Source organism: Danio rerio, chromosome 5 (assembly GCF_052040795.2).
Source record: "Danio rerio strain M-AB ecotype USA chromosome 5, GRCz13ab, whole genome shotgun sequence".
Lineage (NCBI taxonomy): Eukaryota > Metazoa > Chordata > Actinopteri > Cypriniformes > Danionidae > Danio > Danio rerio.
The window spans coordinates 61370001-61394377 of NC_141025.1; the positions used below are offsets into that span (position 1 = coordinate 61370001).

The 24377-nt window shown below is 37.7% G+C and overlaps 2 protein-coding genes across 21 annotated transcripts in view; one reads left to right on the forward strand and one right to left on the reverse strand.

The window, feature by feature from the left end:
• Positions 1–7686, reverse strand: part of mast4 (microtubule associated serine/threonine kinase family member 4) — a 175922-nt gene extending 168236 nt beyond the window's left edge. For all 8 annotated transcript variants that reach the window (XM_087254214.1, XM_087254213.1, XM_087254212.1 and 5 more), the window contains exon 1: positions 7214–7686. In XM_087254214.1, the coding sequence (XP_087110340.1) occupies positions 7214–7471 (258 nt within the window). In that variant the 5' untranslated portion in view covers positions 7472–7686. The remainder of the gene's footprint in view (positions 1–7213) is intronic.
• Positions 1–24377, forward strand: part of LOC100535993 (uncharacterized) — a 56126-nt gene that overhangs the window by 7589 nt on the left and 24160 nt on the right. For 6 of the 13 annotated variants that reach the window (XM_087254238.1, XM_087254241.1, XM_087254239.1 and 3 more), the window contains exons 1-4: positions 14763–15453; positions 15567–15602; positions 15973–16023; positions 18135–18246. In XM_087254238.1, the coding sequence (XP_087110364.1) occupies positions 15387–15453; positions 15567–15602; positions 15973–16023; positions 18135–18246 (266 nt within the window). In that variant the 5' untranslated portion in view covers positions 14763–15386. Of the gene's footprint in view, positions 1–7721; positions 7948–12571; positions 12640–12732; positions 12763–14762; positions 15454–15566; positions 15603–15972; positions 16024–18134; positions 18247–24377 lie in introns of those variants that run through there. The other 7 variants (XM_087254246.1, XM_087254243.1, XM_087254247.1 and 4 more) reach the window with 7 other exon arrangements.

Genomic DNA, 24377 nt, shown 5'->3' on the forward strand with positions numbered 1-24377 from the left:
TTTTTGTACTGTTTTTATATAAAGTTATTAAAAAAGTTATAAGAGCTTGGATGTTACTATAGACTTTACAAATTCAGTTTGCAGACATTTGTGGGTACAGACATCCCACTGGCATTGTGTGCAGTCTTGCCAGTTTTTTTCCTGGCTTTTTAATATTGTCCATATCGATATCGTACCGAAATTTAGAAATATATCATGATATAAATTTTTGCCATATGGTGCAGCCCTAATATCACTTGGTAACACTTTATTTGGATGGTTCATTTAAGTAATAGACTGTCTGCTTAATATCTGTTAATCCTTTAACAGACATTAAACTATACATATACATATTGACAATAGGAAACTTTGCAAGTACATGTCATCTTACACTAATCATACCCCCAATCCCAACCCTAACCACAACCTAACAGAATGCAGGCATGGTCAGAAAGCAAGATAGCAAAGCCCTACATTTATGCGATAAAAATATTCCCTTTATTTTGAACGCATGGAAGAAAAGGAAATGAGGACAGTGATTTTACTTTTTAATCAGACAAAAAGTAGCAAACGCTTTACTTTAAACTGTCATTAATTTGTATATACTGTATGGCATGTATACCTGTATGGTCAGGAAGTTCTCCGAAGATAACATTAGGCTTTTTTTTTTTTTTTTTTTTTTAGGGTAAATAAAAGTTTTACAGCGTGTTGGTAATTACAGAGCTACTCCATTTAAAAAAAATAATGACAATAAAATAAAAATCAAACCCTGAAGGTTCTGAAAAAGATCAAGCCTAAGTCAGGTCAGAAAAAGTAATGTAAAAGTAATTCAAAAATAATGCAACACATTACCTACCTTAAAAAGTATCTAGTAACACAACTAGTTACTTTTTTGGGGAATAACTCAATATTGCAATGCATTACTTTCTAAAGTAACTTTCCCCAACATTGGTTTTCAATTGCATTTTTAAACACAAATGAACATAATTCACTTCTGGCCCATACTCCACTATACTAAATTAAGCAAGAAGCCAGGGTGGGATACTGGCCCTAAACAACTTGCAACTCTTTCATCATAAACTCATTACATAAATGACAAAGGTCATTTAAAGCTAATTCACCATCACTGGCAGCAATGTGAATTGAATAACTTAAGTCAATGTTGTTGTGTCAGGCTGGCTAGCATGCACAAACAAACCAAGCAAAAAAGTGCCTTTGGAGACCAAACATGCTGAAGACTCCCCGGTAAAAAAACAAAACTAAAAACAATCAGATCCATTTGGTTAAATCAAAAACATGACTACTAAGCAAGAACCAATGTTCCCAGAATACTTTCTGTCCTCAGGTGATCTGTGAAGTCACACCACTAGGCAAAGACATGCTCAGGACAGTGTTGATGTCATTGCATTCACATCCTTTTTCTTTTCTGGGACAGTATTCATGAGGGAAGGGTGAAAAGAGAAAGAGGCTATTTAAAAAACCTGAAATGGGGTTGATGAGTGAAAGCAGTCAGCTTTGGGTCAAACTACTGTACAGTAAGTGCCCAAACCTTTTTACTGTCTTCTAACTAACTAACTATATAATGCTGGTCACATTATGAGATGTTACAAAGAGTGGTCAAATTTGAAAAGGAGGTTATTTTGTGCAACATGGGATATACTTTAGAGACAGAACAGTACAATTATTATTTGCTGTGCTGTTGGAAATGTAAAGGTGCCAGGATTAAGTTAAGAAAATGTTTTCCCCCCTAAATACCCGCTACTTGTTGTCAAATCAACCAGGTATGGGAATAACAGCGCAGTAAATAAATAGTTTCTTTCTAATGATGATGTTTTTTTCAGTAACGAGTAATCAAATGAGATAATGTTTCCCCCGATACAACCCCATTGCCGTTAATGATAATAAAATGTGCATTAATATACAGAGCAGCATCTCTCTCAGACATAGGATCTCTCTTTACCTGTGGTGTGTGTGTGTGTGTGTGTGTGTGTGTGTGTGTGTGTGTGTGTGTGTGTGTGTGTGTGTGTGTGTGTGTGTGTTTGGGACTGAAGCAGGACACGTAAACAACCAGTGATAATGACTAGTGTGTCTTTGAACGTGGTGTAACTGAGAATGTGATGATTTGCTTAGATAGAGTACATTTCCATCATTTGCCAATCAGAGGCGGAGTAGTGCAGGCGTTCACCTGCTCACACACAGTCACAGACACCAACCTCCAGGAGTTAAAACAATGGCAAATCCAACAAGTTTAAAAGTAGCTTCTGCAAACTGGAAACATAAGCACTACATTTCCCTTAGTTCTATACCATCTATTGTGTGTTATTGTGCAACTAAAGTAATGATAATATTTATAATAATATGTTGAATTTGGGGCAACAAGGTGACACATCAGGATGCATGATCGCCTCACAGCAAGAATTTCTTTGTGGAGTTTGCATGTTTTCATTATGTTTACGTGGGTTTCCTTCACTCCGGTTTCCCCAAGTGCAAAGAAATGCAAGTATAAACTAAATTGGCCGTAGTGTATGTGCATGAATGAGTGTCTATGGATGTTTCTAGGTATTGGGTTGAAACATATGCTGGATAAGTTGGCGGTTCATTCGGCTGTGGTGACCTCTGATTAATAAAGGGATTAAGCCAAAGGTATTAATTCGATTTTTTTTAAAGTAACGCAATAGTTACTTTCCCTTGTAATTAATTACTTTTATAATCATGCAATTCAGTGACTAACTTAGTTACTATTTGTTAGAAGTAACTAGTAACTACAACTAATTACCCTTTTAATGGAATTAGTCCAACACTGAAAACAACAAAAAGAAAAAGGAAAAAAGTTAAAAAGAAAAACATGCTGCATGTAAATGTAGGCATGCATCTGCTATTTGTGCTTGAATATATTTTTAGGACCAAATAGATGACTGTTGTTATTGTTTTTTATGGAAACCTTGTTTTCATCACAGCAAGTGGTGATGGTGCCATGGGAGTGTACAATATGCACATAATGGTTCTAATAATGAAACTCTAAATTATAGGTCTCAAACTCAATTCCAGGAAAACCGCAGCACTGCACAGTTTAGCTCCAATCCTAATCAAACACAGCTAATTCAACTAATCAAGGTGTTCAAAATTACTAGCGTCTAGTCTTGAACACCTTAATTAGGCTGCATTTACAGTGCAAATCTTATTGGTTGATTCCGATTTTGTGACTATATCAGATTTTTTTGATGACCTGCTTACATTATCTTTTAAAAGTGACCGCTTGTAACTGACTGTCTGCATTTACACGGCACAAGGCAAAAGGCGTAATGAGCAAGGAAAAATAAAATATAAAAAATAAGAGCGGGTGCTGACAGCTGATAATAAAAGAGCGCTCTTTTCTCCATTACGGTTTGCGGGGGTGGGGGGTGTTTTCTGTTTTTTGTTTGTTTTTTCATTTTTGTTTTGACAAGTTTGTTTTAATGTAGTTTATGCCAGAAAAGTTCTCATTTGTCAATATACTTCTATTTGAGGCTTTTTTGAACCAGTATTAGCGTGGGCAATGTAGGCAATAGTTTTATATCATGTTATATTGTTTACATGGCAGATGTTGTGCTCGCTCTCTTGTTAACATGCTTAGATACTTGTGCTACATGACAATATAAAAGCTTTTTTAGTGCTCGTGTATGAGATTTAAGGTTTGGGACTGTGCTGAAGTCTGTTCTAAAATAAAGGTGTCAGACTTGACATCATTCACTACAATTTTAATGAAGTGCGACTCACTTTGACAGGTGAAAACCTTATCTACCTCCTTGCACTGCAGACACGAGATACGATTTGAGTTTAGTCCCTTTATTAATCAGGGATCACCAGAGCGAAATAAACCACCAACTTATCCAGCATATATTTTAAGCAGTGGATTCCTATCTAGCTGCAACCCATCACTGGGAAACACTTACACACAGACGCGATTTATATTGGATAAATCTCCACACATGAACAAGGCCTGAATCTGTACACCTACATGGGCCATATATGATGTGTGCCACATGGGAGAAAAAAAACAAAACAAAAAAAACGAATTGGGTCAATTGAACCATGCAGTGTAAATGCAGCCTTAGTTGGATGACCTTGACAAGTTGCATCAGTTGTGTTTAAATAGGGTTGGAGCAAAACTGTGCAGAGCTACGGCCCTGCGGGAATTAAGTTTGAGACCTATGCTCTAAATGTTACTCCAAGCACTTTACATGAAATGTTAAAGTTCAATGTTTTTGTTAGAACTGACTTAAAGGTCCAGTAGGTGATCTGCCAAAATACTAGCTGGTTAGCATAATATCTTTCAAACACAGTCCCTCCCCTACCATCCAAAGCCACGCCTCCTGAAACATGAACATGCACCTTAAAGATGATAACAGACAACTCACTAGATCATGTCATTAGTTAAAACACTTTATAGTACTTTATAATACTACAATTCCCAATGTTCCCATTGTTTTTTTGTTTTTTTTTTTGTACACACATTTTCAGTTGTGTACAATGTGCAGCAAGCAAAATTTGTCATAATATGCGATATTTCATGTATGCGAGGATTACTGGTCTCACTACCTCACACTCTCTCATGCACTTTGTCCTATAGCGGCTACTGTATGCTTAGTGCTTGGCCAGTGGGGTGCAGGAATTACACTTATATCTAAGCCATACTTGCATGCTATTTCAGACAGACTATTCAGAGTAGCACGATAAACAATATAGGGACCATGTTACAGGTTGTCATTGTTTAAAACTGAACCAATGTAAATATAAAAGCAACTTCACCTCAGTAAAGCAGGCTAGGCGGAATAGCACTATTTACTTATGTTTTGTTGTTAAATACAATTAAAAATAGCCACAATCTTTCGCCGGAGGATTTCAGTGGTTGAACAACACTTCCGTGCATATAACCCATTCGCAAAACAACAAAATCTACATAAGTCCCTTTATACTATTTATATAGCATTTCTTTTTTTAATTTTTGCATAAGCTTCGCATGACTAAAAGAGTTTTAAAACATAACATTTCCTGTCTAAAAGAAATACTTCAGCCATGGTGTCGTCTTTCCTCCAGCGTACAAAAGCAACTCCAAAATTGATTCAGGATTTTAAAGTTTGGATTGAGCATTTTGTTTTTACCAGTCACTCTCTTTCTCTCGTGCACATGAACGTGCGTGCACGTGCAAATGGCAGATCAGCATGAATAGCTGTGCAGATCTATATTTGTTGACAGACAGTTTGGGCCACTTATCGAATTTATCGGAGCTGTCAGCCTGACCAATTTTAATTGGATGAACATTTTTTAGTCTTTTGCCTTACCCAGAATATGGAAATACGAAAAAATACAATATAATCATTTACTTTATTCATTACTATTGGAATATGAAGAGACTTTCAACCAGCACAACAAAAAAATTCCTTAAGACGATCACCTACTGCACCATGTTTTTTGTTTGATTAATCAGCGAATATATAAAACTATGGCTTGCAGTATCCTTTACCAAATATATATATAATTCTACTTTGCAAAAACAAATTATGCTTAACCCATCTACTTCGATGCACGAAGTGCTGCTGGCTACCACATTAGTATATGCAGATCAGGCTCTAATGTTTTCTCACAAGAAGAAGGTTGTATAAATATGCAGCAGTTGGAATCTCTTCATGTAAACAGAAGTGTGGGAAGATAAGCTGCACTGTTTTTCAGAAGTCATTCTTCAGCACTTTAACACTAATAACACTGGCAAAAAGGTTGATCAGTCTGTGTTTCTCAAATGACTCATCCTTACTACCTGACCTGACGGTAAGTAAACATGTGATGACATGGCTTTGTGAATGACAACCATCTCGGGTATCTCATTGGTGTGACAAAGCCAAGTAATCCTCAGGCAAGCCAATTAGATGTCACTCCCGGTGAAAAAGATTAGCATATTAGAAACGCTGGACAAACCAGTCTAGAAGTACATGACAAAAGCTAACCTACTTTTCAAGTCAGACTAGGCAAACAAAGGTCACAGAATCTCTATTTTAATTTAAGAATCTATTATTTGAAACAGGCAAAGGGATCTTTTATGCTATTTGCAAACCAAATACTACATGTTCAACTGAATGAAACTGAAAACAAATTAATCAGCAAAAGAAAAACATCACACATGGACCTACGAATGACAGCTGAGGGAAAAAGCCAAATGTTAGAAACTCCCCTAAAGTGTCAATGAGATGTGCAATATTGCAGACACAAACAATATAAGCTTAACATTAAATTCACAACCCACTTTGGGGAATATTTCAGCATGAAAAAAGATAAACAACAAGAAAGGAGGTTACAGAATTGGTTGTGAAAAGAGGTAAAGTTGTTTTTATATTTGCACATTTGTTAATTTTTGAACAGTGACAACATGTGACACAGTGCTTATATTGTACTTTGAATATTCAGGCTGAAATTGCATGCAAGTATGACTTCAAAACAACATTAGCACTATTAAACTGACTGTGATCAATGTTGTACTTTGATCGCTATTGGCTGCTAATATGATTTCCCCCTTTAGAATTTGTAAAGAACACTCGAATTAAATTATATTTTTTTAAGGAGAAATCTGAAAGTACAAATATAAAGCCAACTTTACCTCTATGAAAAATCAATGGATGGATAGCAAGCCAAGAACGTCTATCCAGCTGCAAATCAATTTTTAATATTGTATAACTACCATTCTTATATCTATACCAAAATAATTTACAGTTCATCATTCACAATAAAACCAGATAGTAAACTAGTTTGTGTTGATGTTGATTTTAAGGGTATGCATGATATTAGATTGATTCATGCAACCACGAAATTAATTCTATAAATCAAACCATCTTCGCATTGGATAGCCTGGTGTAAATAATCAAGCAATAAAGTGTCAGTTTGCTCATTTTTAACTCATAAACTCTTGGATAACTTCAGAGTTGTAAATCCACATCTAATTAAATAAACAGATAACGTTATTTAGATAAAAGGTCTAATAAGTAAACTCTGATATGACTATCTGTCAGTCATGCATGTGTATTTATCTTTGTATATTTGTCAAACAGTTATGTTAAAACAGGTGAATAGAGCACCAATCATAATTCAGCGTGTGAATAATAACAATAGCTCAAACAACACACCTGCAGTCACAGTGAAGATCAAACATACAGCAACTGAATCCCTCTGTAGTGTTTAGTGATATTATAATCAAAAGATACTTTACCATTTCGTCCTCGTCCCCGTCATTTTCTCCTTCATCGTGACCACCCTGATTTATCGCTTTTATCTCGGCGCTGCATTCATCAGAATCAGTTCCTTTCATTTTTTCGTCAAGACCTACAAAATCTGAGGAGTGAGTAAATTCCTCAAAGCGTAATTCGGACTCATAGTGGTCTGCTCGCGTCTCGCCTTCTGACAGCGTGTCGGAGCCTGATGAATCTTCTCCGCCGCCTCCAAATGTTTTTGACTGCTCACTCTCCATTGCCCTGAAACATCAAGTTAATTGTCTAAAACTAATCACATGCTGAAGGACAGCTGATCTGAGCTCCAGCTGAGCGCCGGAAAGATCTCGCCTCACTGTACCGCTGTGATTACAACTGACTTTAATGTTTACGTCATAACATACAGGCATTTAAAGTGAAGTTTGTAGCGCAGCACTAAAGCGCGTCCTGCTCAACGCATCGCTGCAGTGTCTTTAACTTATAAACCTGCTCTCATTGGACATCCAAACTCCGCCTATCGGCCAATGAGAAAAGAGCGCGCTGGACAAGATTTCAACGGCGCACTCTTAACCCTTGAGACCTCAGAAAGCAAAGCATGTCCAAACATATGCTCCAAACATTTCATTAGACACCGACGAGTGTAGAGAAATTAAAATGACTGACCATGAAGTCGCATGAGTTTACTCCGGGTGCTCTGGTTTCCCTTACAGACCAAAGACATGTACAGGTGAATTGGGTAAGCTAAATTTTCCATAGTGTATGAGTGTGTGTGGATGTTTCCCAGAGATGGGTTGCGGCTGGAAGGGCGTCTGCTGCGTAAAAACGTGCGGGATAAGTTGGCGGTTAATTCCGCTGTGGCGACCCCGGATTAATAAAGGGTCTCAGCCGACAGGAAAATGAATGAATGATATTTGACTTACAGTTTTTATATTTACAATTATTAATAACCTATACATTAAAACACACATTACAGGCCTAGATAAAAAACACTTATAGAAAAATAAAAAAACAAGGCAAATAAGCAAACAAATAAATAACCTGGGGTTAAAATAATATAAAAAAACTATATTAATAATTTATAACTAAAATAATTCATACAAAAATTTGATTAAATATAAATAAAATTAATTTTTGTAGATGTTATCCGCTAGAATAAAAAGAGTTTTTAGTTTTTTAAAAGCCATTTTAAGGAAACAATTATTTGCCCCTTTAAGCTATATATATATATATTTTTTTTTTTTCGATAGAACAAACCATCCTTATACAATGACTTGCCTAATTACCCTATCCTGTCTAGATAACCTAATAAACCTAGTTAAGCCTTTAAATTTCATTGAAGCTGTATAATCTTAAGAATAATCTAGTCAAATATTATTTAATGTCATCATGGCAAAGATAAAATAGATCAGTGATTATAAATGAGTTATAGTAATAATTCTCTTTATATGTAATTGCTTTTTGCAAGGTTTTTTTCAAGTTTTGCAAACATTGCATGTCGTAGATTTTCTGTGTGTATTACACATTACACCATATTTTGGTATGTGGTTTATAAATAGCTTGTGCCCTGCAGTTGATTGCTGTTGTAAAATCTCAATAGCAAACCTCAAAAACATCTCAGATTATAGATCTCCACAGCACTGAAAAAACAAGTCTATTATAGGAGGGCAAATGAAACCCCCACATACGCGTTTAACATCAATAGCATGCACAATACACATTAAGTTATTTGGATTCACAAATAAAATATGAAAATATTGCAAAATCTTTTTAAACATTAAAAAAAAAGTAAAATGAGGTATTACATAAAAAACATACATCAAATAAATCTGCCAACATTGTGCACATTAAGTTCAAAGGATGTAAAATCTATGTACTGTGAGCTATTTAGTCAGTTTAATAGTTAGCTGACATACTTTACACACTAGATGGCGCTCATTTACAATAATTTGATCTAAAGGGTTTTTGACGTTCTATTGCAAAGTATATACAAAGCTAAATCAATATCTGTTCTATAGAGTTAAGCACAATTTTATCAAATGCTCTAGAAATCTGAATAGAAATCTCTGGTGTACAGTCAAACTTTAAAAATCAAGTGGAGTCCAATTAAAATTATATATTTTGTGTATTTTATTTCAGGTTTGAGGTTTTTGTAAGGGGGTAGGGGTTTATCAATAAATTATTTAACCTATGATTTAGATGTTGTCTGAAGCAGTCTGAGTGCACATTTGTAGTCAATTCAGAAAGCAGACACTTTCATTTTCTCACATGTTGTTGTTGGAGACAAACCAAAAGCTAAGTTTTCTTTTCTTTTAAGGAAACTTTTCATGTGGAAGTTGCTGTTGTGAAAATATGTTTCATACTTGTTTATATTGTTTTCTAATATTTGTATTGAACAGTATAATTAAAATGTACAGACAGTGGGGGCTGAGCATAAACTTCTGAAAATATAAGGTGACTAAGAAAGGCCAGTTAGTCCTTTCTGATTACACCCATTCATTGTGTACTAAATTTAAACTACTTCCTTCTGGCTGGAGATTTAACAAACAAAAACTTTCAAAAACTCTATCTTGTGCAAATCAAACAGATATAATTGTTATGTTTTGCCCTCTGAAATCATTACATATTTGCATGTGTGTTGGTGTTCTTGTCTATGTAGAATTGCTATATTTAGCCTGGGTGCATAGAGTTTCATTTAAACAACATTTGAAGAAATTCTAAACTTTAATTAAAGTTTATGCAACGTTTATATGTTGCAAAGTCTGTTAATTGGACATTACACTGTAAAAAATTGCTGTTAAAAAACGATCAGATTCTACGGTAAAATAATGTTTTTTCACTAAAACAGTAATATTCTGTTAAAAACAGTGCTTTCTGGGTAACATTTTTGTTTTCGAAAAAGTAACCAACTGCAGAAAACTGTGAGCTAACAGAGTTCAGATTCGATGTTTTGAAATCTGTGTTTGAAATCACACTTTGTGTCCTTGTTCACTATTTCATACACTAGTTAACTAATATAGTTCACCTGACAGTTTTAATGAACACTAATGAGTGAATTCAGACACTGATGAACACCTGCTGTTAATAATTACAATTACTGAAGAAAATAAACAAGAAATACAAACAGTGACTTAAGTTACAGCATTAAATAAAATCAAATAAAATAAAACAGCTTCAGTCTCAGCAGAGGATCATTAAACAACTCCACAAACAACAGCAGACACACTTATTACTGACTGATTTGACTTCCATACTATTCTCATTGAGATCCAACAGAAATTAAGGTGTTTTTTGTGTCACCGTAGTGGAGTGAGGGGCTGATTTAGTTGGGCTCTTCACCCTTGAACTCATTTAAGAAGACTTTCCAACTGCTTGAATACAGAGTTTACAAAACGTTTGTACTATAGCAATAAAGTTGGGAAGTCAATAAATAGAGAAATCTATTTATCTGAAATTAGTTCTGATAAATGTTTTGGTATAAATCTGGAAGAAGGGCTTCATTCAATAGATTTTATGCTAGTTGCAGGTATTAATTTAATTAATGAGAAGTGGAAACAGAAACGATACCTCTGTAATTACTTAACAGTTAGGAAATAACATACAAAAACAGTTTAGTTATGACAAATACACACTCAGACCTCATGAATCTGACCTTGTATCTCAACAATGGTAACATCTTAAATGTTTCATGCTGCAATGCATGCTGGGAGTGGCACTGTACAACTATCCCAGCATGCATTGCGGTATAAATAAATGTTGTATAATGGTCTAACGGTTTTCTTTATTTGTGTTTGATTCTGCTGTTGTTTATGTTTAGACTTTCAGTTGCCTGTTTGTAAGTTAAACAGTTAATTTTGTTAAATTAGTTGTCACCATTATTGAGGTTCATATGGTGATTATTGATGTCTCTTTGAGTGCAATTTACACCATAGAGCAGTGTTATTGTCCAAGATATTCTTAAAAACTTCCAGAAATCATTGCCATATATATACATATAATGTACAACAATGGATTTAACATTGAATAGGAGCAGTAAATTTTATTATACGAAATGAGAACAGACTCTACCATTTAATAGCAACATGAACATCACCAGATCTTATTTAGGTTTTTGGCTGGCTTGCCACAACAAAGGAGCTTTTCAAACAAAGTTCTTAACAATTGCAGCAGCCACGATATATAAATGTTAAAAATGACAGGGCTAAGAGCCCAACTAAAGCAAACTCTGTTCTCCATGATGGTGACGTAAAACTTTAACTTTTTCTCAAGAAGAACTTTAGTAGATGTTATACAAAAATACATGTATTAAGTAATAAGTGTAGCTGGTGATGATGTTTGTAGAGTTGTTTAATCATCCGCTGATCATTTAAATGATTAAATCATTTGTTGTTCTTCAGGTTATTTCATTATAAAGCTGTGACTAAAGTTTTATATGTTCTGTTCTTGTTTTTTCCCTTCAGTATTTCTTCATTTGTTCATTGTTAATCCTCAATTATCATTTAATTAGTCAGTTAATTAATGAATTTACTTCAGCTTTGCTCCATGTTTCTTGAACACTCAGTAGTGTGGACACTTCAATTAAAACTGAAGTATATGCTCTGGGGTTTAAAGGGTTAAAGGTGTGAGAGGTAAAAACACAGTGTAAAAATGTATTTTAACAGTAATATACTGTTAATTTAAACTATGGAAGTAGACTGTTAAAAAACAGTATATTGCTGGCAACCACAGCTGCCAGTAGATTACTGTTAAATCAAGGAAAAAACAGTATTTTACTGTAAAACCTGAAGCTAATTTGTTCTGTCTGTCACCGTTGTGGAGGAGAGTAGAGCCAGTGTATGAGTTAAAGATGAACAATGAACTGCTGATGTTATTCTGCATGTTTCTCTATTTAAAGATAGCGGCTGTTTAGTTGCTGATGCAGTCAGAATCTCTCTGGTGACTCCAGATTTACATGTATGTGTGCTGTTGTGAAAAATAAGACATTAGAGTTAAACCAAACTTTTCTAATTAACTAAAATAAGTTATCATTATAAGTATGCTTCTAAGCATATATAGCACAATACTTCATAAACTCATTCAGCAGTTGACCAAGTTGAGGCAGTTGCTTTCAGTGAGCAAAATGAGTTCACTTGAGTATTGTGTAAATCAATGTAGTCCATGTATTTTTACAGCAACATACTGTAAAATAACAGTACACTGCTGGCAACTGCAGCTGCCAGTATTTTACTGTTTTTTAACAGGACAATTTTTAACAGTGTATTTAAATAGGCAGACTAGAGTCTATTGCTGAAAAAAAGCATATCAGGGAAATGAGAGTTTTGTTGTTTTGGACTAATGTTTGACTTTTCTTCCTTTTCTGTCAGAGGTTACATAACACAGAAATCTTCTCACTACAGTTATCATCTCACCATCATTGTATCATTCTGAAAAGGTGTTGATTCTGTCTGAAAAAAATGTCACGGAATTAGCCAAACAGACTCACTCATAAAGAGCAAAACAACTCACACTTTCTTATCTATATCAGGGATCAAAACCATCGTCTTTCATTCGTCAGGTGATCAAAGTGATGAGTGGTAAAGTATTGATACACATATAGGTGGGGGATTTTAAAACTGTGCTGTACATCACTCTAAATGTATGACCAATTTCCTGTGAACATCCCTTTGACTGAGGGATAGCTCACACAAAAAAAATGAAAATATAACCTATTTACTCACAGTAAACTCACGAGTGGTCAGAAATTAGTTTCATTATTTTGTTGAACACTAAATTAGATGTTTTAAAAGAAAGCTAAAAAGCGATTGCCTTCCAAAGTGGGAAAAGTCAATAATTACAAGTGTCTAGCTTTCTTCAAAACATCTACTTTAATGTCAACAGAAAAACAAATGGCTGACTCACATTTTGATGCTTAACCAAGACGTCGGAACAACTTTGGATTGTGCAAGGAAATGTAAAATTTCGTTATTTGTCACATTCATTTCTCAGAATGAGCTGCACTATGTAAACAAATTGAAAGGATGTTCTTGGTTTCTTCAAATTTTATCAAAGCCACTGATCACCATGTGGTTAGCGTTGTTCGTGCTGTCACAGAAGCATGTTCTATGTTAGCAGCGAGCTGGGTAAAACTCTTGACTGAAATGTAAAGTGGAAGCTTTTGAGACGTCTTCCCTGTTCATAAATAACATTGCTGCTTGGTAGACGCTGAGAATGCCAACTACTGTAGTATACAGAGACTCTTAGTAGATTGGCAATCAATATAGATGTCAAGGATTACCTTTTCCTGTTTGTCTGTTGTGGGTTGATAAATGAAATGTGTACTGTAGATCTTGTTAAGAGCTAGCAGGCTAGCCTTGTGTTATATATGGCAATGTGTTTCCTACACTGGGCCTCCTAACGTTGAAGTCTCTGAAGTGTGAATACGTCTCTTCCTGTGTGTGTGTGTGTGTGTGTGTGTGTGTTTGTGTTTGTGTAGAAAGAGTGATGTTTGACATCTCACAGCACTCCTTATTGCATTCTCTACACTATTTCAAGTAGCCGTATATTTTATATAGATAAAATTCTAGTATCGTTATTGTTTAGATTGAATACTAAATAATACTGGATTTGTTGATGGCCTTTGATAATCTAAGCTTGAAATATGTCTTAATTTACATTTAAGTTGTTTTTTAAGTTGAATTTTTAACTAAATTATTGAGTTTGTCCATATTTAGACAAATTTGGGCTGTAACAACATAGCATTTTTTAGAGTGCATATTTATTTATTAATACAATAATCTCTTTTCCCTTTCAGAACCAATTCATTTATATTTTATTCAACATGAAGTGTTTTTCATCACACACACACACACACACACACACACACACACACACACACACACACACACACACACACACCAAAGCTCAAAATATGTTTCCTTGAAAGCTGTAGATATTCAAAGAAGTGAACTCTTTAGACAGTTCATTTCTGGTTTTCTGAAATCTGTCAAATGAAACCGTTCACTCATTTCACAAAAGTCTCAAAGGCTTTAGAGTAATCTAAGAAAACTGCCTGCTCCCTTAAAAAAGACAAGTTTCCACAACACGTCTTATTATGTAATTTAACAGTGCCAACAGATATCACATATCAAACTTGAAATTTAATTCTATTAGTTGTTTAATGATAGAAAGTATTTGAAAAGAAGTTACAAAAGATTTGGAAACATGTTAATGACAGAGCGGCATCATCTGAATCACTTAAAAAGAACTGTTTTGTTTCATAAAGCATATCCAAATAGACATAGAAAACAACACAGATCCACGCCTGACAGCACACACACACACACACACACACACACACACACACACACACACATGAAAACAATAGATATAAAACATAAACTACAATAAAGTCAATAGTGTGTTATAAAAAAAATGCTGTAAAATCATTATTAACGGAAATCTAATGTTTAGTGAGAAAATTAAAGAAAAGCTTCTTAAACCATAAGTTATTTTAGGTGTCAGGTCACTAGCCTCTACAAAGTTTACTTATATGTTAAAACTTCTATTCTGAGTTTACAGAAGTGAAACTTCTAGTTTCTAGACCTTTGAGAATTAAGATTCAACTATATGGTGATCTTTGTCTTGCATCTAGCCATATCGTGAAGACATTTTGTGAGTAGGATGATTTTATAAAAAAGCATTTGAAAAAAGTAAAAATTATTTTTTACACACACAAAAAACTTTTTTTAATTTTTTATATGACTTTCTACCATATCTTCTTTTGTGTCATCATGTATGAACACAAACGAATTAGTGACATCCAGTAGAAGATAGAAATGCTACCAATAGTTGTAGGTTGCAAACATTCTTCAAAATATCTTCTTTTTGTTCAAAAAAAAAAAACATAAACTGTTTTAGAACTAGTCAGGAGTGAGTAAATGATGGCAGAATTGTCAATTTACTGAAATGTAACAAAAAATATAGCACATTTCCACCCGCACAGAAGCAGCTAAATGTTTTGCTTGGTGCTTATAATGGCCAAAAATGCTGTGCATATCTAAATGTATGCTGTCTTGGTAGGCAGTTCAATAGACTCTGAGACAGCCTATAAGATAGTATTTTTAGACTGTAGTTCTTTTGGTTTTTTTTTTTTCTATTGGGAAGGGAATAACCCACACTCTTCCGTTAGCTGCTGGCTGCATGTGTACCCGCCTGTCAGAGGAGGCGACAATGCGCAAGTGTTCAGCTGCATTTTACTTCACTCTAGGTACGTACATTAGATGTATTTTCAAGAAAGTATTTACATCGAATCTGTCACAGTATTGTAGTTCATTTACATTTTTGCTGAAATTAAATTTGTTTTATAAATATATATTTCAGGTTTCATATCTGTCTGTACAACTGAAGCATCAGCAGGTCAGTACGATGGGCATACATGTTTGTGCTCTGTGTATATGTGTGTGGTTTGAGATAATATTGAAGCTCTTTTGTGTGACATTTCAACTGGTAAATATCGCATTTAAAATAGTAAATAATAAATCAAACTATTAAAACAAAGTAATGTTTAAGATTCTGACAGGCTTTCTGGGTCAGACAGCCACAACATGAGAGCTTTGAAACAAAAGATCTTTGTACAGATTTTTTGTTTAAAACTCTTTGAAACATTTTTATTCTGGAGCACAGAAGATTAATTTGTGCAGCTTACTACATTTAGCTGGTGGACGAAGATATACGAAAAACTCCTAACATCTTTATTTTGTAAGCTGTATGTTTTATGTTTTTACAGAATCTTCTTGCTGCAAAACATTGTCAGAGAAAGATCAATGTAACACAGAAGGTAGGAAACAGCTATTTCTATGAATTGTGTTTGCTATGCTCAGCATAAATGAGTAGACCCCTTGCTGATATTTTCTTTTGCAATAATATATTTGTGCATTTATATTATACTCAGCACCAAAGCCAAAACTGGAATCTAACAATAAATAAATAAATAAGATCAGATTCTGAAAATTAGTACACCCAAATTAACATGTTGGAGGAAAATAAATTTTAATAAACAGGAAAAATCAAAGGAAACATAAAAATATAACATTTAGTCGAACGCAGTTTTGGACAAGTTTTTGGAATAATTTGTTTGAATTTACATGTATTATCTTTCTATTCCTAAAGATGTTAGGTGACTAAACCCTTATTTTAATGAATATAATGTTCACTAAAATTGTTGTGCTTAAATGCACCTAAATATATCAGTTATATTCCCTGAGAAATAAAAAAAAAGATTTATTTTTAAAAGGGTCTGCACTCACGCTTTATACTTATTTATTCTTTGGTCTTGTTGGGTAGGGCAAGAGACGTTATTTACAAAGTGGAAATAAATTGCCCTGACAAAAAATTAACGATAGAAATAAACAACATCTTATTATCTCAAATAGCCTTTTCTATGTAACATAAAATAAACATAAATAAGTTTCCGTTTTAACCCACATATATTGTCCTTTTATTCATTGCTCACCTTCCACGGGATCAACCTGTGGTTGAATGGATGAATGGACAGTCATTCAGGAGTCTGTATGTCTAAATTGGTTAAATGTAAATGATACTTTGTTTTTGGATATACTGAATACAAAATTTAGTCATAAGCTTATGTTTGTTTGTTTGAATGTTTGTTTGTTTTTTCAGGGCAAATAGGCTAAATAAAAGTTGTATAACTTTATAAATAAAGTTAGAAATTCTATTAGTCTCTCTCTCAGAAATAAAGGTACGTGAGCTGTCACTGATGTGGTACCTTTTTAAAAGATACAAATTTTTACCTAAAAGGTCCATATTAATACCTCAAGACTATAATTAGTACCTAAAAAGTACAAAAGTGTTCCTTTAAAAATTTTTAGGTATACAGTATACTTCTGAGGTACCAATATGGACCCTTTAAGAACAAATGTGTACCTTTTAAAAATGTACCATCCCAGTGACAGCTCACAAAGCTTTATTTCTGAGAGTAAATGCTTAACATATTTTATTGTTGTATATCTAAATAATTCATGTTTATAACGATTGATAGTTCATATTACATTGTTCCACCATCGGATGGCAACAGACACAGTATAATGATCATCCTTATTTTGGAGGGCTGTTGAATGCTTGATTCTGATTGGTTGATGAACATTTTAAGGTGTGCAGTTACTGTCACTGAACAGCATGGCTAATATCCCAGGCAGGTTTTGACCATACTGTATACAGTTTCATATCACTACACTGAATGAATTTGGATATTTTACCATCTACAACTGAATATCAAATCACAATGAAAGAAAAGGCATTTGGATGAGATGCATAAGAATCTACACAGGAGGAGTCTACATATATTCACCAATGGTCAAGATGATTATTAATACTCAAATGAGTGTTTTTTGTTTAATCTGTTATGGTTTATCTTGGAATAACTTACTATGGAATGTTGAGATTGGCCAATCAGAAGCAAGTATTCCAGAGTGCTTGTAATACAGCAATTTAGTGTTTGCTTTGCTTTGGCTTTTATAGGGTAATGTTGGTGGAGAATAAGATGGCATTCTGAAAATGTATCAGTTTTATTCATGGTGTTTCTGTTCCTGGTTCCTGATTTCCCTAAGACAAACTCTATATAATGTGTTTTTGAATTAGCAATTCAGACTTTTGTTTAGCAGTTAATATAGTCTGCTTCAGGTTTGAATTTGTGGCAGAAGAAAGTTCCTCACACTAAATGGTTTATAAGAAGTTTTAATTTATAATATAATTTAATTTATATTTATGAAGATAATAAGCTGAAGAAAAGTGAGTGAATATAGAAAATTACTTTTTAATTACATTGTTTTACACCTTTAATTTTTTTTCCTTAGTCTTATTGTTTGTTTCAATTTATGGAAAGCCATATGTGTTTTTTTATGTAATCAGTGGATATTTTTTATTTCACAGGTGTCCATGATTTGAGATGCTTCATAAAGTATAAAAAAGCTCAACCTATGTCCATTTGTGAATGGAAGCAAGCAGACAACATTTCAACCTCTTACAAATTCTACTCTCAAGTGTAAGTTTGCAAACAATTTCAACTTTTCTTTGATTGTATCTTAGGACGGTCTTCAAACATTTTAGCTCCTGATTAATTGATTATAATTATTTGGACCAAATTTACAACTTCTCTGTTTTAAAACTAACAATCTAAATCGTCACATTTTAGAATTGTGTGTTTCAGAAAAATAATAAATGAATTCAAGTAAATTAATGTCAGATTTCTTTCCACATTTTTAATGTAATTTTGAAAAAAAAAAAAAAACTACAAAATTAAGGTACAAAAACAGAAAAATGTCAAACATTTACCTCTCTTTTTCGCAAATAGCACATTAATCTTGTTGCATGTAAGTCTTCTCTATTTTTATTTTTTTATTTTATTGGTTTGTTTGTGACACAGTTGCTCAGTGGTTAGTACTGTTGCCTCACAACTAAAAGGTTACTGGTTCGAGTCCTGGCTTGGCCAGTTGGTCTGTGTGGAGTGTGTATGTTTTCCCTGTGTTGGTGTTTGTTTCCTCCAGGTGCTTCAGTTTTCCCCACAGTGCAAAAACATGCCGTATAGGTGAATTGAATAAACTTAAATGGCTGTAATCTATGTGTTTTTGAAGAGTGTGTTTGGATGATTCCCAGTACTGGGTTGCAGCTAGAAGGGTATCTGCTGTGTAAAACATGTGCTGGATAAGTTTGGCGGTTCATATTACTATGTCGAGCGCTGATGAATAAAGGGACTAAGCTGAAGGAAAATAAATGAATGAATATTTGTTTTTTTGTTTGCTTAAATGTTTGATTGTTTTAGGGATAGGCTGAATTGTGGACTTCCTATTCTTTTGTTGTCCTACTGTATGTTTACGTTTTTACTATCTATGATATCCTTCTATGACTTCCCAAGTTCCATTCCAGTCCTAGCATTACATTTTTCTTTAGTCCCACCTGAAGATGTTTATATGGTATGGTGTTATGAGTTAGGTAATGAGCAGTCTTTTTTATTGTTGACAGCTGACACGACAGAATATGTTTTCAAGTATATTATCACATAGTTTTTGTCTTCACTTCACATTGTTTCTACTTTATGAAGTTTATTTATAAAATAATTTTTGAGAGGATCATGTGCTTATAATTGACCATGGCTGGTCCCACATTAGCTATCGCATGATTAATCAATCAGACGAATCCAAACACCTAATAAATAACCAGAATTATTTTTGCCCCCATTCATCCCTACTCCTCCCCCTCTTTCCTTGGTTAATCCAGAATTGGGCGGCATGGCAGCTCAGTATTTATGTGTGGAGTTTACATGTTCTCCCCATGCTCACATGGGTTTCCCTCGGGTACTCCGGTTTCCTCACACAGTCCAAAGAAATGCATTATAAGTAAATTGAATAAACCATTTTTTTAAAAGTGTTTGAGCATTTTAGTACTGGCATTCCCGCACAAAAATATGCTGGAACAGTCCATAATGCCTCAGCAACCCCTATAATCAAGGAACAGGCTGACATTGAAATGGGCGGGAGCTCCGGGCTCAAGGATTTTCTGAGCTCAGGGCTCTCTCCTGGGACAGCATGCAAAACATGCCTTGTTTTCAATCATCGGCTAAGTGTGAACTCTTAAATTGATTTTGAAGTTCCCCTTGCCTGGCGTTCTCCGACCCTCCAAAGCGGTGCATATAAAGTTGCTTATTTTCCTAAAAGAGCAACACAGTCGTGCAGCACGTCCTTTTCAGGATGGCGCTCCGACTGTGCGTTTCTTGATGCGGGGGTTTCCTGTCTCCGTATGAGGGGCACAATCACTGCGTTACATGTTTGGGGGTCCAACATGTTAATTTGGTGCTCGCGGATGGTCCATGTTGTCACTGCGATGCCATGACCGTTGTGCAGCTAAGATCGCGGCTAGCTCTTGTAAAAGGGCGAATCACCCCAGCTGTCCCCTGCTCTGCAGCGGGCACTCGGGCAGATCTAAGAGTCTCAGCGGGAGATAATCCGCCGCCCACGGCCTCGCAAACCTCCCGCCTCCTCCAGGCGCTCTGGGGTTGGAGATGGTTCATCCCCCAGATCCGCGGCCGGACCGACTAGATGGGTGCTTTGTAGAGGATCAGAGGGTGAAGCCCTCAAAGCCTCTCGTCCCCTTCTTCCCGGAGGTGTACAGTAGGCTCACGCAGTCTTGGAGGGCACCTTTCTCTGCCCGTACTGCGTGTCCCTCCGCCCTCACCACCCTTGACGGTGGAGCAGCCAGGGGGTATGAGGCGATCCCGCGCTATCGCGGTCAATCTTTGTCCGCGTGGCGCCTCTACTTGGCGGGGTCCGCCCCGTCTCCCGTCCAAAGCCTGTAGGTTATCTGCCTCCCTCGGAGCTAGAGCTTACAAGGCTGCGGGCCAGGCTGCTTCCGCCTTGCTCGCGATGGCCACCTACCAGCGCTACCAAGCGAATTCACTGGCCAAGCTGCACGAGGGTGGGTCTAACCCAGGCTTGTTACACGAGCTGCGCACCGCAACCGACTATGCTCTTCGGACTATTAAGTCCGCCGCGTGTGCGCTGGGGAGGACGATGTTCACATTAGTGGTCCAGGAACGCCACATCTGGCTAAACCTGGCTGATATGCACAAAGTCGACAAAGTTCACTTTCTTAACTTCCCCATATCCCAGGCTGGCCTGTTCGGCGACACCATCAGTGAGTTCACCCAGGAATTCAAGGCGAAAATAAAACCGCAGCCAGATGCGATGGGCAATGTCATCTATTGGCGGGACCATAAGCCCGCTCCACCCGCCGAGCCATCCACCTCCGCTGCTCCTCGCTGAGGGCACCCGCCAAAGAGTGCTGCCCCGCCCCTGCCTGCGTTGAGCACCTCGGAAGCAAGCAGCCCCCGCTGCCCAAGGCGCCGTTAAGTCCGGTAAACGGACCGTGAAGCGTCCCTGAGACAGGCCATCCGGAGAAGAGGAAATTTGCTCTTTCCCCGCTGGAGGGCAGGGGCCCCTATTCCAACAGTACTTTTCAGTGCCACGAAAATATCAATGAAAGAGCACTTTTTCGCTTCCCCGGATGTGACAGCACGAACCCTGCCAGTCCGGGACGCTCTGCTTCCCAGCTCGCAGGCTCTGTGTGCTTCGCCAGTGGCTCACGAGCGCTGGGGGGACGGTCTCCTTTCCCCCAACCCTCGAGCCACCTCTCCGGAGTTAGGATGCGGAGCCAGAGCGAATCGCTCTCCTCCAGCTCTTCCGCAGGACCCTCGCGCTTCCCGGTTCAGCACACCCACTCTGCGCTGCCCCACCGCTGGTACGTCAGCGATTGTAGCGATGAGTCCATTAGTGAGTGCTCTACCTGCCTGGTTAGCGCGGGCCAGCCCTTCGCGGTGGCTCATACGCTCATCAGACTCGGTTATGCAATCCAGTTCGCGAAACGGCCTCCCAAGTTCACGCCCAGTGTAGTTCACAGCCCCCTGTCCGCCCCTGTCTTGCAAGAGGAGATTGCTGCCCTCCTGGTGAAGGGTGCAATCGAGCCGGTCCCTCCAGCCAAGATGGAGAGGGGGTTTTACAGCCCGTACTTCATCGTACTCAAAAAGAGCGGTGGGTCACGGCCAATCCTACTGTAGATCTGCGAGTTTTGAACCGCTGTCTGCACAAGCTATCATTCAGAATGCTCACGCAGAGGCGCATCCTCCAATGAGTTCATCCTCTGGATTGGTTTGCAGCTATAGACCTGAAGGACGTGTACTTCCATGTCTCCATTCTTCCACGCCACCGTCAGTTTCTGCGGTTTGCGTTCGAAGGTCGAGCATGGCAATACAAGGTCCTCCCCTTCGGGCTCTCTCTGTCTCCGCGGGTCTTCACCAAACTTGCAAAGGGTGCCTTAGCATCCCTTCAGCTCGTGGGCATCCGCATACTCAATCATCTCGACGACTGGCTGATTTTAGCCCACTCGCGGGAGCAATCGATTATGCACAGAGACAAGGTGCTCCGGCACCTCCACCTGTTGGGGCTTCAGGTCAACCGAGAAAAGAGACTCTGGAGTCACCCGCGGCTGAAATCGCTATGCACCATTCATGTTCCAGGCATGCTCAACCGTGCAGCCGATGTGCTCTCACAGCAGCAGGTATGCTTCGGAGAATAGAGACTCCACCCCGAGTCTATTCCGCTGATATGGGCGCGATTCGGGGAGGCCCAGATCGATCTGTTTGCTTCCCCCGAGAACGCTCATTGCCAGTTGTTCTTTTCCCTGAGCGAGGGCTCTCTCGGCACGGATGCACTGGCCCACAGCTGGCCTCGGGGCATGCGCAAATATGCGTTTCATCCAGTGAGCCGGCTCACGCAGTTACTGTGCAAGGTCAGGGAGGACGAGGAACAGGTTCTGCTAGTTGTGCCCCTCTGGCCCAACTGGACCTCTCCCTCCTCGCGACGGTCCTCCCCTGGCGGATCCCCTTGAGAAAGGACCTACTCTCTCAGGGACAGGGCACCATCTAGCGCCCTCGCCCCGATCTTTGGAACCTCCACGTGTGGTCCTTAGATGCGAGAAAGACTTAGGTAACCTACCGAGTGCAGTGGTTAATACCATCACTCAGGCTAGAGCCCCCTCCACGAGATGCGCCTACGCCCTGAAGTGTAGTCTATTCACTGAAGGGTGCGTCTTTTGCAGAGAAGACCCCCGAAATTGCCAGATCAGTGTTGTGCTCTCTTTCCTTCAAGAGAAGTTGGAGAGCAGACTGTCGCCCTCCACTCGCAAGGTTTACGTGGCTGCCATCTCCGCTTATCATGACGCGGTAGCTGGCAGCACCGTGGGAAAGCATAACCTCATCATCCGGTTCCTCAGAGGTGATTAATCCACCCCGTCCCCCTCTCATACCCTCTTGGGATCTCGCCCTCGTTCACAAAACGTGACAACTTTCCTTACTCTGCAGAGGAGTCGGGGCATCTGGGGAATGCCCATCCCTCTCTGCGTAGCCACATTAACAGTGTGAGCAAAGCATCGTATATGCGGTGAAAATCCAGCCGCTTTGACAGCATTGGCAATGTTTCTGCCGTTGTCTGTTGTCAAGCGGGGTTAAGTTGGTTTTGTTTTTGATATTCCTGACACATTCAGACGGTCCATTACTAAGAGCTCTGTGCGAGCTCTCCCGGCTAAACGCATATTGCAACGGCTTAAACGAAGCAGTGCTCGTAATGTCAAGCGAAAAAAAAGTGTTTCCTCATGTTCTTCTACAACTAGCTCAACTTTTGCAGGCACGCGTGACGTTATTGGAAAGGTAGTCACGGGGTGTGTCGCGATGTGTGTGATAAGGGTGTCACCTTATCACACGCGACACAGGATCGTAGATCTGAGTGTCACGATTTCGATTTCATATCGTGTATCGTTACAGCCCTAGGGCCGGGGAAAGCTGAACTGGCACACTAGGCAAACAGCAATCACGCCGCCTTCAAGCCGAAAATGAAAAAGAAAGTGACATTTTTGCTGATGAAAGCGAGGACCGTGCGGGAGAGTGTCGATGTAGCTGATGAAAGTGGAGACGAGGGGTTCACTCACTATTCTGCTGCCCAAGGCACCCGCCTAGGTTGCCTCTATGCATGTCCCTAAACACACGTCGGACACTACGGGAAATTAAAAAAACTGTAACTGCGTTATTTACATTATTATTTTTTTTACACGTTAAATATTTAAAATTAATCACATGCGTTAACAAGCTAATTTTAGCAGCTCTAATATATAGTAGGCGAAGCATTGGTGAAGTAGTTTGCTGGGTCGCTGGTTCGCGCCTCGGCTCAGTTGGCGTTTATGTGAGGAGTTTACATGTTCTCCCTGCATTCTTGTGGGTTTCCTCCGGGTGCTCCGATTTGCCCCACAGTCCAAAGACATGCGGTACAGGTGAATTGGGTAGGCTAAATTGTCCATAGTGTGTGTGTGAATATGTGTGTGGATGTTTTCCAGATTTGAGTTGCGGCTGGAAGGGCATGTTGTATAAAAACTTGCTGGATAAGTTGGTGGTTCATTCCGCTGTGGTGACCCCTAGATTATTAATGGGACTAAGCCGACAAGAAAATGAATGAATATATATGTATGTATATATATATATATATATATATATATATATATATATATATATATATATATATATATATATATATATATATATATATATATAATTTTTTTTTTTTTTTTTTTTTAAGG